The sequence below is a fragment of the Hemitrygon akajei genome, chromosome 2 (genome assembly GCF_048418815.1).
Source record: "Hemitrygon akajei chromosome 2, sHemAka1.3, whole genome shotgun sequence".
In the NCBI taxonomy this organism is placed as follows: Eukaryota; Metazoa; Chordata; class Chondrichthyes; order Myliobatiformes; family Dasyatidae; genus Hemitrygon; species Hemitrygon akajei.
In genome coordinates, this window is record NC_133125.1 from 29,341,888 (window position 1) to 29,360,966 (window position 19,079).

The window sequence follows — 19,079 nt, forward strand, 5'->3', positions numbered from 1 at the left end:
GCAAAAACATCTCCTCCATAATCTCTATCAGCACAGGAGCACTGCAGGGATGCGTGCTTGCCCCCTACTCTACCTGCTTTTACACCTAAGACTGTGTGGCTAAGTACAACTTAAACACCATATACAAGTTTACTGATGATACCACTGTTGTGGGCTGTATCAAAGGTGGTGATGAATCAGCACACAGGAAGTAGATAATTTGGCTGTGTGGTGTAATAACACTCACTTAATGACATTAAGGCCAAGGGACTGATAGTAGACTTTAGGAGGGGGAAACTGGAGGTCCATAAGCCAGTAATCATCAGAGGATCGGAGGTGGAGAAGGTCAGTAACTTTAAATTCCCGGGTGTCACTATCTCAGTGGACCTGTCCTGGACCTATCATATAAATATAATTGCAAAGAAAACATGACAGCGCCTCCACTTCCTCAGGAGTCTCTGGAGATTGAGCATGTCATCTAAAGCATCGGCAAATTTCTATGGATCTGTGGTAGAAAGTGTGCTGACTGGCTGCATTACAGCCTGGTATGAGAACACCAAAGCCTTTGAGCAGGAAATCCTACAAAAGGTAGTGGATTTGGTCCAGTACATCACGGGTAAAACCCTCCCGACCATTGAGCACATTGCACGAAACGTTGCCGTACAAAAGCAGTATCCATCTTCAAAAACCATGCTTTTTTTCTCACTGCTGCAATCAAGTAGAAGGTACAGGTGCTTCAGGACTTGCACCAGCAGGTTCAAGAACAGTTACTACCCCTCAACCATCTTGAACAAAGGGGGATAACTACACTCTTCTAAGGGTTCTTTTATCTTGTTTTTTCATGCTCATTGTTTATAGCTATATATTTATTTGCACTTGCAGTTTATTTATGGTTACTGAAGCTTACAGTTCACAGATCCTGTTTACAGTTACTGTTCTATAGATTTGCTAAGTACGCCTGCAGAGAAACAATCTCAGGATTGTATGTGGTAACATGTATGTACTCTGATAATAAATTTTACTTTGAACTTTAAACGTTGATGGAGGAATTTATGCATGTTCTTTTGATAGACTGTGTATGTATGAACATAAACACCTCGTATAGATAATGGACAGCCTTCATACAATACATTTGATGATTGCATCCTCCAAATCTTCATTTTCATTCTAACATTCAAGATGATTATAGATGCCTTCAAATTCTTCGTAGTACCTAATTTGTTGAAGTAGTGAAATCATTAGTCCAGGCCATTTCTGGCATCTCCAAGCCTGAATGTTTGAATCCACAGTGAGCAAAACAGTTCTAATTTATTTTTTCATTTCTCGCCAACTATCAGTGGCAAAAATCACTGCTTTTTAAACACAAACACACACAGCTGACGCTATTTTATCAACTGACGCTATTTTAAATCAGTTCACTCCAAGCATTGCACACGACTGGTGCTATTTTGGAACTTTGGCAACATCTCCCAACCCAATTAAGCAGAGTAGTGTCACAAATAAACAAAGGAAATCCCGACTATTTTCTTGTATAGTTTTTGTTCTTTAAGAATTGTCCCAAATAAACGGCCACCCTGATTAACCAATGACCCAATTAACAGGAATCCACTGTATTCTATTTTTCTGTGTGTACCCACAATCTTGTAATCAGAAAACTTGCTGAGTGTGGTATTGTTAGCAATAGTTATTGTCTGTTTTTAATGTTGTTTATGACAAAACTTTAGTTTAAGATGCAGGTTTTTACAGATACAGATTTTCTTGAATTACTGCACTGAGTAAGCATAATTTTAGTCAGATCTGCAGCTGTTTATAAACCCAGTGTCTGCGGTGTTGCATCAAACCTGACATTTGCTAGTTTTAAATACTAATATAGCTGAAAAAATGTGTCTAGATTGTGTATCTTTCCACAGTAACAAATTCCTTAAAATATCACATACAATGTAAATAGTGTCTGGAATATTTGTGCCTCTGGTTCAATATGATTATTGAATGTACAGTTGTAAATGGATTTGAAACCTTTAGTTCAATTAGGATGCATAGTAGTTCTTTGTTAACTCCAATGTGCTTGCAAACTACTTATTGAGTCATTTTATGTAAAATGATGAATAATAAATTGCTCATTCTTCCCAAAGGTATTATGTGATGTGCAGTTGATTGCTTAATACCAGATCTTTCAAAACCTAGTGATGTATCAGCTTTGACACACAAATTGGCAATACTGAGTAGAGTTTCTGAGCTGCACATGTTCTAAGATGAAAGCAATAATTTTAAAGGCATGTTCCACAGGATCTGGAAAATTATTTGTCAATAAGTGTTTTTCATTCCAATTCAGCAGAAAAACAACAGCATCGAGCAGTTGAACTGGCATTAATTTTACTGATTTAATTCTTGCACTGGTTAATGTGAGGCAAGTAGCAATGAATAGAAGAGGACTGGAAAATGCAAAAGATATTCACCACCGAAGAAACCAGCATGCATCAAGACAAACTCCAAAACCACCCTGCCATTTTTCATTCTTGAACCCTCTTGCGCAAGTAAACAAAATTCTTCATTACTAAACCTGCACATCATTGAAATCAAATAGCCTAAAAAATTTGTATTTGACCTAGGTTAAAACTCAGCACAACAGCACTAATTACTCCTCAAGTTTAAGTACATTATTGGGTGTCTTTAAGTACAGTAAAATAATTTAATATTTAAATGAAATATACTGTACTTGTATAATGTCTTCAGTGGAATTGAAATTGGTGGAGTGTCACATAGGTAACCACACTGCATAGCGTAGGAAAGTGCAAAGATTCATGGAGTGGAGTGAAATAACAAACAGTGAAATGGAAGCATAACCTGCCCAGAAGTTGTGGTCAGAGATGAGCCACCCATGCACACAGATGACCTGTGAAGAAACATGATGCATTCCATGTGCAGATCCCCAGAAGCTAACTTATTGGAAGGCCTGGCTATGTCTTTTGCTTAAAAATCCTGTTGCACGAGAGTTGGTGGTGGGAAATGGAGGCAGAACGTTCACTCCCACAAAAATGCTCATTAAAAACTTTAGCAGCTGGTTCATCATTTAGAAACATTCAATATTATATCAAACTAATAAAATTAGATCCTTTTAAATTAAGAAAAAATAACTTTAAAACATCAAGAAGTATAAATATCCAAATATTCAAATACATTTAAGCAATTCACAGTAAATTAGTACATATTTTAATCCCATTCTGTTCCATCAAATCATTGGGGAAGGGTCCTAATTATTCCCATGGAGTTTAATATTTGGTTGTCATTGAAGCATAATTACGAGTAACAAGCAATAAGTCTGACATATTTGTATTTGTCATGAACTAGGCGCTAATTAAATGAGGAAATTTCCCTCAGAATCTGGCCTATATCTTAAGCTCTATCAGCATAATCTACAAACTGTCCAGATTTGCCTCAGTTTGAAATGGAATTTATTGTTGTTGAACCATGAAGATTTATAGTTCACGCTCAACCAAATGCAGCTGTTCCCAGATATGTAATCATAGCAAATCATATTGCTGCTTACTCAGGGCATAATTGAGTGAAGTGTATTTCTTACTCTCATGAACAAAAGACAACGAGGATTTCCATGGATTCATTTCCACTCAGTGTTGATAAGGTACTTGGATAAATGGAGTATAGTTATACAAGCGTTATGCAGGCAAATGAAATTAGCATAGATAGATAATCCAGTCAGCATGGGCCAAAGGGCCTATTTCTGTGCTGTACATTTATGACTCTTCAACACATCAGATCACTTTATTGAGGTTTCTTTTTACTGGAATTATATGAACTAATCCACACAGGCCACCAGCTTTGCTTGAGAATTCTGCTTAAATACATAACTGTGGTGGGGGAATGGCTTGAAATGGTTGTCAATTCAATGAGAAGAGACATAGTTTTAAAAATAACTACAATCTGATGCTTAACTCGATACCATTATGATTCTTATTGCATGAAGCTAGCAAGAGCAAAAAAGCCTTTCAAGGAGAGTACTTAAACTGGCTGAAAGAAACTACCTCTGCCAAGTTTGTATATAGCACACAATACCTGACATTTTGTTGAATTACTCTGTGTGGTTTTGCCTCTGAGATACCACCACCAAATAAGTAATCTGTCTGATGCATACAAATTAATATTTGCATAACACCCTGTTTTATCAAAATTGGCTCTAAAGGGGCAGCATGATAGCATAGCAGTTAGTGTAAAGTTACGACAACACCAGTGACCCAGGTTCAATTCCCATGACTGCTGTAAGGAGTTTGTACTTACTCCCTATGACCACGTAGGTTTCCTCTGGGTGCTCCAGATTCCTCTCTTGTTCCAAAGATGTACAGATCAGTAGGTTAATTAGTCACAGTGTAATTGGGTGGTGCAGGCTCATTGGGCCAGAAGGGCTGTTTCCGTGCTGTACTTCTCAATAGATAAATAAAAATAAAGTGTTTTGAACAATGAAGCATGAAATATGTTTAGTAAATAAAATATAGGTCCATTTTCTCTCTAAATTATTTAGGTTTGACCTGCATATGGTTATTTAAACATTCTGCCCAAGTTTGCTGTACCAACATTTAGCTCTTGTAACCTTTCAACTTTCTGCATTTTGATCTTTTAAGCTTTTGCATGCTAGTTTGCTAAAACTGGGAGCTAAAAATGGCATAGCAGGGGAAACCTGGCATCAGAAACTTGAACAGACAAGCAGCTGTGTGTACCCTCAACAAATCCGGTGGAAAAATTGTGAAAATGCCAATGCACACAAGGGAATGTGAATTAGAGTGGGTGAACTAAATGTGAAATTAGGATTAAAAGATGAAGGATGGGAAAAAATGGATTAAAAGAGAAACAAAAGAGCAAGGAAAGTAAATCTACCATTTTAAATAGAAATTAGCAATTCTATTTTAAAGTTTCCATTAACCATTAAAAACTGAAGGTGTGAAACTCATTTATAAGAAACAACTTTCATGTAAGATTGAATACCAGTAAATTAACAATTTAGCATCTTGAGGAAATATTGTAACTAGTTGGAAATTGCAGATGATCACTTTACTGAAATCTTTCTCTTGGCGCTGTACAAAATTGTAGTGTGAAGTATTCCTTTTGGTGCTTTGGGAGAATGTTGGAAAGTTACTGTTTCCATATATGTAATCAACTCCTGAAGATCGTTCTGTATCTGAGGCAATCACTGACTAAGCAACAGTTTTCTTTTTAGGGAAGCAGTCCCTGCTTTTTAGACAAGCAGTGAGGTGTTTGTTATGAAGGGGCTTTGTCACTAATTAGGCAAGAGATTGAACTTGTCTGTACAGCACTGATTAATACCTTCAATATTCACTGTGCATTAATGGTTTTCTTTCTTGTTTGTCTATGCAGCCCTCTTCCACAAGCGAGGAACGAGCAATTGCAAGGATTGCATCACATCCACTTGTGTGCAAGAAAATTGCAGCTATTAAAGGTAAAATAAAGTTTACTGTAATGAAAAAACTCCTTTAGTCATGACTTGTATGTGTTGTCATCTTTGAAACAAATGTGTTCATTCCAATAAGGACACTATCTGCTCTTATGTAACATCTAAATTTGTGTTAGCTCAGAATTTAGTTTTCATGAGTTTGAAGTCATTGACCAGAATTATGAACTCTGATGTTATAGTTTGTCATAAGACCTATGGGGAAAAGAGCCTAAAGTAGAAACTTGAGCTTGGTATTACGAATGCTGAAAAGCTATTTTCTGTTTCTTTTCTTGGCCATGGATTACAGAAGAATGAAGCAAAATTGCAGTAAGAATAGTTTTGGGACATCTAACCAAGAAAGCTTCATACATTTCATTCTCCCAACTGCAGTTGGTGCATGCTGTGTGATAGGGCACTAAAATAAAGAGGTACTTTGATTATACCCCAGTGTTAATCCCAGGCATCTTCTGCACTCGGTGTTTTTTTTAAAAACTACTTCCTCAGACATCTTCCCTAATCTTTCCTTTACTCACCTTGAACAGATATCCTCTGCTATTGGCCGTTGTCGCCCTGGGGAAAAGGTGCTGGCTGTCTACTCTATCTATGATTCTCATAATGTTAAACAACTCTTATCAAGTCACCTCTTATCTTCTGTCACTCTAAAGAGAAAAGTGCTACCTCGCTCAACCTTTCCTCATCAGAAATCTTCCATAATCCAAGCAGCATCCTGGTAACTCTCCTCTGCACCCTTTCTAAAGCTTCTAAATCCTTTCTATAATGAGGAGACCAGAACTGAACATAATATTCTACTTGTTGTTTAACCAGAGTCTTAGAAAGCTGCAACTTTACCTAGTGGCTCTTGGACTCAATTCTTCAACACACCATATGCATTCTTAATCACCCTATCATTGCATGGCAACTTTGAGGGATCTATAGACTTAGACCCCAAGATCCCTCTTTTCCTCCATGCTGCTAATCATGCCATTAATCTTGTACTCTGCCTTCAATTTTGACCACCTAAAGTGATTCACTTCACATTTTTCAGGATTGATCTCCATCCACCACTTCTATGCCAAGTCAGAATCCTGTCTATGTCCTGTTGTAACCTATGAGAGTCTATGTGAGCGTCACAGTAGCATTGTGGTTAGCGCAACGCTATTACAGCTTGGGGCGTCAGAGTTCAGAGTTCAATTCTGGTGTTCTCTGTTTAAAAAAAAAAGTTTGAATTCTTCCTGCATGTGGTGGGGGGGTTTTCATTTCCTCCCACAGTTCAAAGACATACCAGTTAGTAGGTTGATTGGACTTTGTAAATTGTTCTGTGAGTAGGCTAGGGTTAAATGGTGGGGTCAGTGGGCCAGAAGGGCCTGTTCTGCACTATATCTCTAAAATAAATCCACAACCCCTCTAACCTTTTGTGTTAACTGCAAACTTACTCACCCACCCCTCTACTTCCTCATCCAAGTCATTTATAAAATCACAAAAAGCAGGGGTCCCAAAATAGATCTCTGAGGCAGACCACTAGTCACTTACCTCCAGGCAGAATATGATCCATCTACTATCAGCTTCTGACTTCTGTGGCCCCGCAAGAAGAAGCAGGTCTGGTTCTTCCTGGGATTAGTCGGGTGGTAGCGACATTTTATCCCTCAATTTCCCTCAGTTTGCTGCTTTGGCAGTCCCACTAACAGGAACTGACACTGAAGTCTGCAAAGAATCATAGTCCAGTGGACCAAAGAATGTGAGGAAGCCTTTGTGACTCTGAAGGAGGCTTTGTTCCCAGCCGGTCCTCATCAGCCCAGACTTCACCAAACCATTCACCCTCCAAGTCGACGCCTCAACAATGGGGATTGGAGTAGTCCTAAGCCCAGGGGAAAGAAGGAGAAGAACAGCAGGCATTGTACCTTAGTCGGAAGCCGCTACTGCGAGAGACAAGCTGTTGGAAAGGAAGCTCTTGCCATAAAATGGGTCTTGGAGAGCCTCCGGCATTATCTGCTAGGCAGAGTATTATTTCTGGAGAACGACCGCAAAGTTCTCACCTGGATCCACTCCATGAAAGACCACAATGCATGCATCATGAGATGGTACCTGGCTGTACAACCGTTCTATTTCAGCATCCATCATTAGGCAGGACAGCACCCAGTCATGGTAGACTATCTCTCTCAATTGCCCACCTTGTGCAATCCAGAAGCAGCTAGCCGCTCCTCTCTTTCTCAGTGGGGAGAAAACTATCCAAAACCCCAGTATACGCTCCCAAGTTGCTGTCTAATGCCATTGTAATTAGCCTTCGTCCAATTAAATACTTTACCATATCAGCTACTCCTATCCTTGTTCATGGCTGTACTAAAGGTCAGGAAGTTGGATAACTATTTCCAAAATGCTCACCTCCCCCTCCCACCACCCCAGAGATCTGTCACCTGACGAGCTTCATTGCCTAGTACTGTGTCCAGAATAGCCACTCCAGTTGGCCTGTCCACATTGTGCAACAGGAACCCTTCCCAGACAAACCAGAAAAAGTTCTGCTCCATCTAAACCTTTTAGACTAAGAAGTTGCCGGTCAATATTAGGGAAGTTGAAGTCTCCTATGACAAAAACCTTGTTATTTTTGCACTTTTCCAAAATCTGCTACTAATCTACTCAATGTTCTTTGTGGCCTATAGAATACTCTCAGAAGAATGATTGCTTCCTTCATGTTTCTGTCTTACACCCACACTGACTGACTCAGTAGACAATCTCCCCATGACATCCTCCCTTTCTGCAGCTGTGATTCTATCCCTCATTAGTAATTCTTTCACCCCACCCCCATTGCATATTTTACTTTCCTCCTTATCACTTTTGAAGCATTTAAACCGCAGAACAATCCTGCCCTTGTGACAGTGAAGCCTATATAATAACCAGAACATTGTAATTTCATGCACTCATCCATGCCTTATTCTTTGTACTTCCGAGCCATTGAACTGTTTGCAATTATGCCCTTTCCACTACCGATCTTTCCTCATAGTCTCTCAACACATTGCATCTACCTTTATACCAACAGCTCCAGCGTCAGACTTAATGCTCTGGTTCCCATACCCTTGCCAATCTAGTATAAACCCTCCAATAGCTATACCAAACCTGCCCTCAAGGACATTGATACCTCTTGAGTTCAGGCATAACCATTCCTTTTCCACAGGTCACACCTTTCCTAGAAGAGATCCCAATGGTCCATAAATCTGAAACCCTTCCTCTTGCACTTGTCATTCATTTGTCTACCAGATCATGCTATTTCTACACTCACTGGCACATGGCACAGGCAGCAATCCAGAGATTACTACCTTAAGGTCCTGCTTTTTAACCTCTTTCCTAACTTGTATTCACTCTTCAGGACATCATCCCTTTTCCTATCTATGTCATTGTATATTGACTTCCGATTGCTCCCTCTTCCCCCCCCCCCCCCCCCAGTGGAATGCTGTGGACTCAATTCAAATACAGAGCAGTTATTTAGACTCCAACCTGACCTCCAATTCCCCCACATCCCTGTTCCTAAACACTAAGCTGACCTCCTCTGACCCTAAAACCATCCTTACAAACCTAAAAAGCTTTGAAAAATTAAGCAATTAAACAAAAATCTGTGCCATGTCTCAATGGAGGTCACACCTCAGCGCCGTTTTGAAACCCATTAAACATGGCAAAAAAGCCTAGGACTGATGGTGTAATCACTAAATTACTACCAGACAACTCTCTAGCCATGAAAATTGAATTTTACAAATGTGCCGTATCTGTGCTTGTTAGAGATTTCAAAATAACTTTTTACGGTCATTTCTCTTATCCCTCAGTTCCATCTTTCTTTCCCGAGGGTTATTTCACTTCTATAATTTAATTTTAAACTAGGTTCTGTTTCTTAATTAGATATCACATGTTCCAGAGAGAATTCTTAAACCCTTGTGATTAAAGAATCTCGCTGTTACCCTCATCTGCTTCCAAGTCCTCCAAATCCCAAATAGAGCACATCATGCAGTGCAATAGCAGGGATTCATTATCAGTTTCAGCAAGAACACATAACGCAGGAAGCACTTTGATCACTTAAGCATGGAACAGTACTTTTGCAGCAACAGGAAAAGATGTATGGGGTGTTGTCCTGGAGCCATGTTTCTGCAAGAACAAACATGCAGTAGTTCCTCATCATGCGCTGGTGCAGCCACAGATTGCGGGCAGCACTGTACGGAGGGGCCAGCCCTCAACTCAGCACAAATTCTAGGGTGTCCAGTGCGCCTCTGTTCTCTCACACACTGCCTCTGGGGTCTCCCCTCCTGGGCGGCTGCAACAGCGTCACCACAGCATGGGGACCTAATTCATGCAACAACTGAGGCCAGCCAGCACCCCCGGCATCACTCTTGCCAAGGAACCCGTGGACCGGGCTTCTAGTATTCTACATTACCAATGTCCAACAGGGTCTTGCAATCACAAAAAACGTCCAAGGCAATTAATTGCACCTTTTGTTGAACTTCTTCTGGCACTTTATTCCCTGGCTTGCTGTGGCAGATTACAGCACAGTACGTAACAAGTCCAGCTCCATAGCTATCTAGCAACTCCCTTCTGGTGTAGATCTATAGTATTTGATGATTTTAATATCGAGCAGTGTCTTGCCATCATAAAAAAACAGAAAAGACAAACAATTACTCCGTTGGTTAGACCTGGAAAGACCGCTGCACCCCAGTGCAGTGCCATCATGGGGGGGAGGAGGGATTATGTGTCTTTGATGGAAAGTTGTACCTTGTAGTTCTAGATAATCGAATAATATAGTGGAAGAAGCATTTCCATCATAATCTATGTCATTCAAACTATTACTGATCTTTGACTCCTTTTAGTTCAAAGTAAAATTCAACAAGCAATGATCAAATATATCCATCAAAAGAATACTGTCAAGAAAATGTCATTTGAAAAGAAAATGCAAGTTAGTGGCCAAACTTAAATCTGAAAACAGTAAATGTACCAAGTGCTACTCTGAGTACTTTTTTGTGTTTTTGTCAGCTGCATCCTTGAATTAATTCTCCCAATCCATGCACCCTTCAACTGGGATGTACAAAATATGGGAAGGAAAAATCCAGAGTTCTTGTCTAACTAGATAATGCCACATTTAAAATATATAAAGCTTCTTTCATAAAGTAAGATGTTTACCATAGTCTGAATGTTTTATAAGTTACTTTGGTTTCACAGAATTAATTAAGCAGTTACATGTACTGCAAAGTATTTTCTTGAGGTTTTATTGTTTGGTCTTACAGATCGTTTTCATACTTCAGAGTTACTAGATGTCTTTAAACCTCTTCCTTACCCTTTCATCTGTTGTCTATTTATTCATTCAAATAAATACTTTTAATATTGAAATGTAACATCCTGGGTAGATCTTTATAACTTTACACATTAAGAGGCCTTCCTTCAAACACAAAATGCTGGAGGAACTCAGCAGGCCAGGCAACATCTATGGAAAAGAGTACAGTCGACGGTTTGGGCCGGGGCCCCTCAACTTGACTCAAATCGATGACTGTACTCTTTTTCCATGGATGAAGCCTGACCTGCTGAGTTTCTTCAGCATCTTGTGTGTGTTGCTTGTATTTCCTGCGTCTGCAGATTGTAATTGGAGTCTTCCTTCAAAAACAGGTTTTGCACATAGAATACTGAAACAGGATTTTCAGCGTACCATACCCCTGCTGACTATTAAGTACCTGTCTGTACTCATCCCATTTACTAGATGCTGGTCTGTAGCTTGATGAAGAGCCCTGGCCCAAAATGTCCACAATTTATTCCACTCCATATTTGCTGCCTGACGTGCTAAGTTCCTCTCTCGTTTTGTATGTGTTGCTCAAGATTTCCACTATTTGCAGAATCTCTTGTGCTTCTGGTCCATACCCTGTGATGTCTTGATGATTCCAGTGCTCATCCAGGCGCTTTTTAAATGTGAGAGTACAGCTTCCACCATCTTCACAGTTTGAGTATTCCAGATTGCAACATCTCCTGGGTAAAAAAAAAAGTCTTTGACAAATCCCATCGAAATGTCTTAATCCTCACTTAAGCCTATATCCTCTGTACTTAATCACCTCTGCTGAGGGGAAAATATCTTACAATCTACTCTATCTATGCTTTTCATAATTCTGTACACCTCTGCCAGATTCCTCCTCAGCCTCCTCTGCTCCAAAGCAAACAAGCCTAGTCTATCCTAGCATAGGAAAGATTTAAAAGAGTATGGGACTAGCTCAAGAAGGCACGTTGGACAAAAGTGAAATTTCAAGTTTAAGATTAGCTGATGTTTTATAAACCATTATTGTAGACTTAATTTTAAAATTGGGTAATGAAGCATTCAATATTTTACGGTAACAGTTTTACAATGTTTTACTTATATTTCTCTTAATAAAATAACACAATTAAATAGAACTGCTACTTGAGATCATTTCACTGTATTCTGTTGTATGGGCAAGTGATTAAATGATTGGCATTAATTATACACTTTTGCTATTTGTGTTTCTGTCTATAACTACAAAGAAAACAAGACTGGAGGAATAAACACAAGAGATTCTGCAGATGCTGGAAATCCAGAGCAACACACACAAAATGCTAGAGGAATTCAGCAGGTCAAGCAGCACCTGAGGAAAGGAATAAAGAGTTGATGACAGGACCAATGAAGAATCTCAGCCCAAAACGTAGACTATTTTCCTTTCCATAGATGCTGCTTGACCTGCTGAGTTCCTCTGGTATTTTGTGTGTGTTCGATTGGGGAATGCCATTTGGAAATTCCATATAATATGGAAATGTGACATGAAATACCCTTATGTGATGTGTTTAAAAAAAAAAATATTTTTCCTCATTTTTTTGCCAGCTGCTGTAAATTCATTTAAAGAAGCTAGAGAAAAAAACAAAGACCAGAAGTTGCTGCAGGAGCCACAGTTGAAAACAGAGTCATTAAAGCCCTCAAGGCAAGAAGGAATGTCCCATGGTAAGACAAATAAGATGAAAAGAGACAATACCATAAGTGAGAAAAGCAAACCAACGCTTATCAAACAAGCCAGTGCAACTCTGGAAGAATCTGAACCTGAAGTTACGATTGAAAAGTGTTTCACTAATGAAGATGCCACCAAAGTCCAAGCTGCTGAGTCCGCATTGGTTTCTCAAGTTACCAAACAGACTGAATCTAGAGCAATAGATATCGAACAAATTAGTGCAACTCCAGAAAAATCCAAATCCGAAGCTTTGAGTGAAGATTGTTTCAGTCAAGAAGACACCTCCAAAAACCAAGCTGCAGGTTTGGTTTCTCAAATTACTAAAGAGATGAAACCTGCCCAGTTAAATATAGAGAAAAAAATTCAAGTTTCAATTAATTCACATAACTCAAAACCTATTGAAGAAGATGAGAGTGTTGATGAAGAAGAAGAGTATTTTGATGATAGCACAGAGGAGAGGTTTTATAATCAGTCATCTAGTGATGAGAGTGGGGATGATGATTTCTTCATTGGAAAGGTGAAAAGAACAAATAAAAGGAAGCAAGAATCTGATCCAGCAGCTGATGTCAACGTTGAAAATGATAATGAGAGAAATATGCCAACTGGCCTGAAGGAAATAAAGAGCAATCTTAATAGAAAAAAGAGCAGCGGGGAACAGACAAAATTTGGATCTTTATTTTGTAGCAATTTGTCGAGTTCAAGGGCATCAGTGCAGAAGAGGTAAGGATCAGATATGTTTATTCACTTTGAATTAAATTCCTATAAATAATTATGCTACCCACTGGTAAATGAACTTGATTTTAAACTATTGTTTTTTTTCACAGCAATCTCCAAGGACAAGTCAAGAACAAGAAATCTGGTCAGTGTAGATGGTATTTCTTGCTGGGTTTTCGTTGGTTATTCAAATGCTGTGCATTTTATTTTAAATGTATTCACAATTATTCACAACAGTTTCTATGCTGTTGTTGTACACTTTGCTTGGTTGCATCAATGTATACAGCATTATTAGAAGTATGGAAAGTAGAAAGGGATTTGCACATTGAGTACTCTGGTGCACAAATAATTGCCCCCATTGTAGACTATAGTGGATTATGCATGCCCTCACATCTTTCCTACCATAAAGTAAGATCTGAGATGAATTTATTTCATTTCTTCAATTTATTCCTTGATTCCTTCAATGCGTTCATTCCTTGGAGCTCAAATATCTATCAATAAATGATCTTCATAATACTTCTTTGTCAGGAATTCTCAGCCATTATCATACGGAAAGTGAATAAGCAAGTTTGAATATTTATTTTATTGCATAGGCTAAATGACTTGATTCTGAGCAATTTATCCTTGGAAAACTTTTAACATATCATGAGAAGGACTTCCATTTAATTTTGTTTCCTGATGTATAACAAACCACAAATTTCCAGTGAGAAATCTCTTTATCCTCTTGTTTAATGAGCTAAAGTCTGTATGATATCAAACTATAATGGAATCCTTAAGGAACTTACTATGATCAAATTAGTATTTTGAATAATAGTGATGATAAAGACAGTAATTGCTGCAAATTAATGTACGGTGCTGGAAACTAGGCCTCTCCCTTAGAATCAATTCTTAGTTTCACTCTCACCCTGTGCTGTGTTGCTGTCACCCACTGAGATTTGGCATTGGTGCCCACTTACTACTCTTCACGATCCAGGGCGCTCTACAAGTTGTTGTATGTGTTTGTGTGGCCACCTGCTGTTCCCTAGCCACTATCAGTGGGATAATCTTTATCACACAAGTGCTTCAGGTTGTTGGCGGGCTAGGTTAAGAAAGTATACATCTAGAGGGTTGGAAAGCAATTGTTTCACTCATTCCTCTCTGCCTTTACTAACTTGTATACCTTCTCCAACAACATATTATTTAAATGTATATAGTACTTCCAGCATAATAATGTGGAAAGATATTTCACAAGGGGTTATGTGGGTTGATATCAAAAATACAGAATTGAAGATACTACTTAAGACAGAAGAGAGAGGTTTGAGGAGGGTTTCCATTGCTTAGGACCGAGGCATCTGGAAAAAATGCTTGTTAGTAGTGAAGTAGTAGACATTGGAAATGATCAAGAGCCTGTAGCAAAAAGGATACGGGCTAGAGGATGTTACAGAGAGATTAATGGATTGTAAAGGAAACTAGGTAGGTTAAATATGGGGCCATGATCATGAAATATGCGGGAAAACATGAGATATTTCAATTGGACAGAGAAAAAAATAAGAAAGGAGTGTGTCTTTGTGATGCAAGATGCAGAGGAATATGAATGTCTTAATGCATAAGGCAAAAATGCAGTACAGGAAATGGTTAGGAAAGCTAACCATTGTTTAGCTTTTGTTTATTGTTTATTGCTGGGGAACTGAATACTCAAGAAGGGACATTATGTTTCATTTATATAGAGCATTACTGAAACCAGTATTGGCCTCATATTTAAGGAAGGATATTAATGCACTGGAAGCGGTTCAGAGAGCTGGAATAGGCGGATTATCTCACTAGAAAAGATTGGACATGCTAGGCTTGTATCCACAAGAATTTAGCAAAGTAGAAAGAAACAATGAAACTACATTCAAACATACAAAATCTTGAGTGATTTCAACCAGTATTTTCCTTCAATAGAGAATGCAGAATTAGAGTCATGGTTTCAAAATAACAAGTTATTTTGTTATCCTTTCAGGGATTGTAGGTCTTTGAAACTCTTCCCCAAGGATAATGGAAGTAGACTCTTTGAATATTTTTTTAAATCAGAGACAGATAAACACTTGATATAAAATGGTGTAAGAGGTTACTGCAGATACTTGGGATTGCAAGTTGTGGTTACAATCACAATGACCATGATCTTATTATATAAGTGAGGGTCCTTGTGATCTCCTTCAACCCCCAATTTGTGTATTCCAGGTCTTGCTAGAAAATTAATGCATTTTAAGATCACTTTAAATGTTACATTAGAAAACATTGTCTCCATTTATTCAGGGAATTTAAAGGTCTTCTCATTTTAGTAATGTAGTATTCCCACAAGATGATTGATGTGTGCTGCAGGTCAGCTGTGCTTCAAAAACATATTTTAATAAGGAAAGCATTCCAAATGCATGTGTAATGTTTTAACATCTCAACTTTTATGAATCTATTCGTTTATTAGGCTCTTAGGTAAAACCATGTATGGCAGACAAAATAATTTTTCATTTCATTGAATTCAGTTACAAATTATGAACTTGCTGCTCTTCTACAACTGAAAGACATTTATTTGCAGAATACCGGTAGATTGAATTGTGTGGCTGTGAAGGTCATCAGAAACAGACATTCCTCTTAGTTTGTTAGCTTTTGAATTTCCCCGTTAAACAATTATATTCCCTGCATTCAATAAATGTCAGAACATTACTTCGTTCTGTTACTCTGCAGGTAATTTTATTTTTAATTCAGATGATGTATTGAAAGGTGTCTTTTTTTCTGATACTAATATGAATTGCTTACTTGTGTAACACTACTGAAAACTGAAAATATATGGATTTTCTAATGCACTGAGGCAGATGAATGTTATGTTGATTATGCAATTTGAAGATTATTTGCACTGATATGCTTTGCTACTTCTACATAACTTTTGTTGATCTAAAAACTCTTACGTAATCTAATATCTTTGTACTTTAAATGTGGTCTGCTTGTTGATCATGACTTCTCTGGAATTTTGATTTGCGTTTGCAGCTGTTCAGCACAAAAGTTCTAACTCCAAAAAATTGTCTTTTCGTGAGAAATCCCAAGGGAAGCGTGGAGATGCAATTCCAAAACCACAACAATCACTTCATCCTTCTTGGGAAGCAAGTAGAAGACGGAAAGAGCAGATCCAAATAGTTGCATTCCAGGGGAAAAAGATCAGATTTGATGATTAATTTCTTTAAAAAGAAATGGTGGAATTGCATTGCATTGCATTGTTTTGTATTAAAGCAGTTCCAAAACCAGATTAAAATATCTGAAGAAATTATTTTACAAATATCAAATATCTGTCATGTTTCATACTGAAATTGCAGTTTATATTTGCATTTTGTTGCAAAATGATCTTGAGAACTGTTTTAACTTTACACTTCTAAAGATTTAAAATTCATATTTAAATACAAGAACTGTTAAGTTTTAAGTAAATAATTTACAAAATGCTTTTTGATAATTTTATAAGTTTCAGTCCTGAGATTACTCATCATGTACAAAGATAAATTCTCTGCTGAAATATTTCAAAATGCCTACAATTTAAAGCAATAATTTCAAAAATCTGTGTTTCTTCATTCATTCACACGTGATATATTGAGTTTTGTCTCAATTTCCTCCAAGAAAATATATTCTCATAACTTCTGAGTCTTTAAATACTTTATCATTATTGCCATACCAATATAATATTATAGCACTCCTGTGTTTAGATTTTGTGCTTTTAATTCAAAATTCTAAGTCATTGTGTATCAAGACAAATGGAAATATTAAAAAAAAACAAACGGCACAAATGGCTGGTAACCTGAAATATATTGGTCTGCAAATAAGATGCCCATGTAGACAGAAATTTGATTTTGAAATTGCTGGCCTACACTGACCTTTTCCCAATACTGAATGGCTCATGGCCAGTATCATACATTTCAGATTTTCTACAGTTCACAGCTGCATTTCTTCAATCTCAATAAGACAACAATAGCACCATTTAATTTTGCAGAACTCTCATCAGTTGGAAACTCTTTTCCAAATTAAATGTGGTAACCTTTACATTAAAAACAATTGTACCTCAGTACCACAAAAGTTCCGGGCCATATTGTTCTCACCTGTTGCTAGAAACTGAATACAAAACTGCAAGCTGCTGAGTCAGCTTGTCCCTAACTTTCACACCTGCGCATTGTAATGTATAATGAGAGAAGCTATGGTTTAGATGATCGACTATATGATCTCCCATTCCACCACTGGACTCGCACTGAGCCTAGCAATAGAAAAAAATGTAATAAGCTCCAGAGCCAGATGCATTTTGTATCAAGGGATGATTGAGGTATTTTGCATAACCCTATTCACTGAAGTTGCTGAACCTGTTTATTATTTTTATCTTCCTTTTTCTTAAACTTTCTAGTTGAGTTCTAGGCCATGAGGGTATTATTTTTACCTACATTTTATTCATTCCATTGAAATCTACTTGAACCAGCGGTTCACAACCTAGGCTTTTTTTTTAAACTAATGTTGGTTAAGATTAGAACTAGAGGCAACGAGTGATACGCCTGTGCCCCAACTCTGAGGGGCCGAAGGGTACAAAGTAGCCCCCTCTTTTTTGAGAATCGCAAGATCACTATTAATTCAGGTCAGGAGACCCAGGAAATGAGAGAGAGAGACGCAGAATCCACAAGAGGTTTGGAATGTCCTGGCCCCTCAGCGATACAAAGCCACGGGAAACGGCCATTGTCTCTTGGAGACGGAATTGTGTATTGAGTACTGTACTATTTACTTGAAGCCCTCAGGGAATGACCAAAAGTGGGCTGGTTGAGGGGTGGCATCATTCCAACCTGATTGACATCTGAGACCCCGTGAGTAAGGATAAAAGAAGGTCTGGGGAACAACCCGTTTAGACGCACCAGGAGAAACGCTAGAAATTCCATGACAGCGTTTTATAGCAACAGCCGGTGGAAGGCCCACGTGTGTCCTTTCCCGTTGCCCGGGATTGAGGCCTTACCACGGAAGACGGCTTAGCTAAAGAAGAGATCACCACCGACGACATTTCGAAGGATCGACATCATAAAAAGGAAAACGGGCAAGTTCTAAAAAAAAATCGTCTCTCTCTCCAACCAAAAGCTGCAGCCTGAATGAACTGAAGTGACTTTTATATTTCCATCGGACAATACATTATCCCCTAGATAACGATAGAGCTATTTCTTATTGATTATTATTATACCCTCGCTTTTAGATTTAGTATTGACGATGTATATTATCTGTATGCTTGCATTGATATTATTTTTGTGTATTTTTATCAATAAATGCTGTTAAAAATAGTACCATCAGACTTCAACGGACCTCTCTATCTTTGCTGGTAAGTGACCCAGTTACGGGGTACGTAACACGAGTTAAAGGTGAAAGGTGAAATGCTTAAGGGAAACATGAGGGAATCTACTTCACTCAGGGTGTTGAGTGTGAAATGAGCTGCCAGTAAATGTAGGTTTGATTTCAGCATTTAAGTGAAATTTGGATAGGAGAACTGTGGCTCAGGTGCAGGTCAATGGGACTAGGCAGATTAATATTTTGACTAGATGATCTAAGTGCCTGTTCTGTTCTGTGTTGTTCATTGAAATTGTGAGGTGGATCACAATCATGACTGACCCTCCTGAGGCAGTGTAGCTGTGCTATACAGGAGGGAAAAAAGTAGCCCTAAGGGTCCTCAGTATCAATTCCAGAATTGATGAAGACTTATGACATCAGGTCAGAAATAACCAAGAAAATGTCCTCCTTGTTGCCATCTATTATCCCTCAACTCTTGAATTTAGAAGAAGCACTGGAAATGTGTAGGGTAAGACTGTATTCTTGGTTTAGCATTTATGTGTTCATCACAAAGTGTAGCTTGATAGGACTACTCCAGATTGAGCTCTTTACATCACAAAGGACATAGCTACTAGATCTTGTCTGTAGCATTTCATGTGTGAACGAGTATGGGC

The 19,079-nt window shown here is 38.3% G+C and overlaps 1 protein-coding gene across 4 annotated transcripts in view; it reads left to right on the plus strand.

Moving 5' to 3' along the window:
• Positions 1 to 18,425, plus strand: part of srfbp1 (serum response factor binding protein 1) — a 191,250-nt gene extending 172,825 nt beyond the window's left edge. For all 4 annotated transcript variants that reach the window (XM_073069255.1, XM_073069265.1, XM_073069286.1 and 1 more), the window contains 4 exons: positions 5,365 to 5,446; positions 12,285 to 13,125; positions 13,230 to 13,264; positions 16,123 to 18,425. In XM_073069255.1, the coding sequence (XP_072925356.1) occupies positions 5,365 to 5,446; positions 12,285 to 13,125; positions 13,230 to 13,264; positions 16,123 to 16,307 (1,143 nt within the window). In that variant the 3' untranslated portion in view covers positions 16,308 to 18,425. The remainder of the gene's footprint in view (positions 1 to 5,364; positions 5,447 to 12,284; positions 13,126 to 13,229; positions 13,265 to 16,122) is intronic.
• Positions 18,426 to 19,079: the final 654 nt, after the last annotated feature.